The sequence below is a fragment of the Cebus imitator genome, unplaced genomic scaffold, assembly GCF_001604975.1.
Source record: "Cebus imitator isolate Cc_AM_T3 unplaced genomic scaffold, Cebus_imitator-1.0 Scaffold118, whole genome shotgun sequence".
Taxonomy (NCBI): domain Eukaryota; kingdom Metazoa; phylum Chordata; class Mammalia; order Primates; family Cebidae; genus Cebus; species Cebus imitator.
Genome location: NW_016107433.1, coordinates 237,626 through 239,928, shown reverse-complemented (window position 1 = coordinate 239,928; position 2,303 = coordinate 237,626). Strand labels below are relative to the sequence as shown.

Here is a 2,303-nt window from a genome sequence, read left to right as displayed (position 1 = left end):
ACGCGCCACCATGCCCAGCTAATTTTTTGTATTTTTAGTAGAGACGAGGTTTCACCATGTTGACCAGGATGGTCTCGATCTCTTGACCTCGTGATCCACCCGCCTCGGCCTCCCAAAGTACTGGGATTACAGGCTTGAGCCACCGCGCCCGGCCTGCACCTGCCTCTTTGATCATAGTCACTGTCATCATCATTGATAACAGCATCTATAGGTACATGATTGTACGTTGACTGTGTGGCAGGGAATATTGCCTGGAATCCTCCCAGCAACCCTGTGAGGTAGACCTGGCATCTCCCCATTTTGCAGATGAGGTTACTGAGGCTCAGAGAGGTCAAGTGACTTGTCCAAGGTTACATAGTCAGGTTGTGACAGAGCCCAGGTCTTTGTAGCCTAATCACATCAGTCTAAGCCACCCCTTTCATCCCCTTTTCTTTAGCCCCTCAAATTTTCTCCTTGTTGGTTTTCCTTGCTGGTCTAGCACAGTGCTGCGAGGAGCCTTTCTCTTGGAGGTCCATGGAGTTGGGGTCCAACTTACTGGTTCCCTGATGTTCCCCAGAAAAGGGGACTTTGGAGGCTGAGTACACTGGGACAGTCTCAGAGGGGTAGGGGCCAAGCAGTCTGAGCAGTCAGGCTTCTCCAGGCACCAGGACCACAGAGTCATACCCAGCTCAGCCTCGGGATGCTGTCCAGGAAACCACATCCCTTCATTAAACCAATGCCAATCACAGGAAGTCCCTTATGATGAACAAGTCCCACAGTTCCTTCTTCTAAGGCCTGATCTATCCCTCTTGGGCCCCACAGGCATCTTCCTCATCCTCATCTTCACCCACTGGACCCTGTCAAGGAAGAAGGACCTGGATCCACCAGCAGACAGCGTGCCCCTGAAGGCAACCGTCTGAATGGTCCAGGCAGCCCTAGCTGGGACCTTGTCCTCTGGCTCCATCTGAGTCCCCTGGGAGAGAGTCCGGCACCCGAAATCCAGCAGGGGACAGGAAAGAGTAGAAGCCCTTCCATCTGCCCTAGGGTGGAGGCACGATCGCCATCACCAGACATGTCTCCAGACCCTGCACAATGACTTTACGGGCTGGCCATGGGAGTGCTCCAAATGGCAGTATGTTTGCAAAATAATGAAGCCCCAGAGAGCTGGGCTGGGCCCTACAGGATTGGTATGTCTGTGTCTCAGTGTCTGTGTGCATGTGCGTGTGTGTGTGTGTGAGTGTGCATACACATGCTCCTTCATCCCTTCCCCATCTCCTGCCACACAGAAAGGGTCTGGGCTTGAAGGACAAGACTGGGGTCCCTTGCAGGAAAGGACATGGGGACATCATATGGGCCACTGGTAAGAGCTTGGGGCCACAGCAAAGTGAGTCATTTTTGTGGGCATCCAGAGCCCCCCAGCCACAGATCCTGGATGGGTGAACTCTATGCAGGTGATGGTCAAGGAGGGGTGTCTTTGAGGGTGATATCTATGTGTTTTCCTGGATGTCAACTTTGCAAAACCTTGTGAGTCCCCATTTTCTGCTCATGTATGAGCACCTTGAGCCCCTGTGTATGAGTCACTTGCACCCAGGGATGGGCAGAGGTCTCTCAGTCTCTGCAGGGGCCTGGGCAGGATGGAGAGGCCCCATGGGTCTGGAGCACAAGAGGTGAGGCTGGGGATACGTCCTTCTGCCACAGTGCAGGCTCCAAGGCACTGCTGTGTTTCACACACAGGCTGGTGAGTGCATGAGGGCATCTGCAGGAAATCAGAGAAGGGGAGTGGGACAGGAACCCCTTTGGCTTACCCTGGAGATGCCCCTCTCTGGGGTGAACCCCTGGCCGTGGCCCAAGATTAAGCCATGTCCTGATGTTCTGCTGAGCCCTGCTAAGAGCTGAGGTCTCCAGATTGACCTCTAATCCCTGACCTGTGGGTGACCCCATATACATGCTGATCCCCCATGTCCCCTTCTCAATCATCTCTGGGGAGTCAGGGTGGGACTTTCTGTCCCAGGCACGATGAGCTGATGATGGTAAATCACGGGGAAGGGAGAAAAACAACCTCTGTGGGGCCCAGGCCCTATTTTTAGGAGATAATCTCTCCGCTGTTGGCAGATTCTGTGGGATAGTGGCCAAGCCTAGCTAAGAGAGGCAGGGCAGGCAAACTGTCGAAGACTCAGCCAGGATACCCAGCCCAGGGGTTGGACTCTGAGGCCGGCCCCTGCCATCCTGGCTCAGGTACCCCCACTGGAGGCTCTGCTGGCTACCCTCATCCAGGCAGGGCTTCCCTGCTCCTCTGCCAGGATATCCACCACTCTGCCTGCATG

General features: G+C 54.8%; 1 protein-coding gene across 4 annotated transcripts in view; it reads left to right on the top strand.

Moving 5' to 3' along the window:
- Window positions 1–1,169, top strand: part of CDH16 (cadherin 16) — an 11,340-nt gene extending 10,171 nt beyond the window's left edge. For 2 of the 4 annotated variants that reach the window (XM_037742263.1, XM_017539247.2), the window contains one exon: window positions 802–1,169. In XM_037742263.1, the coding sequence (XP_037598191.1) occupies window positions 802–899 (98 nt within the window). In that variant the 3' untranslated portion in view covers window positions 900–1,169. The remainder of the gene's footprint in view (window positions 1–801) is intronic. The other 2 variants (XM_037742261.1, XM_037742262.1) reach the window with 2 other exon arrangements.
- Window positions 1,170–2,303: the final 1,134 nt, after the last annotated feature.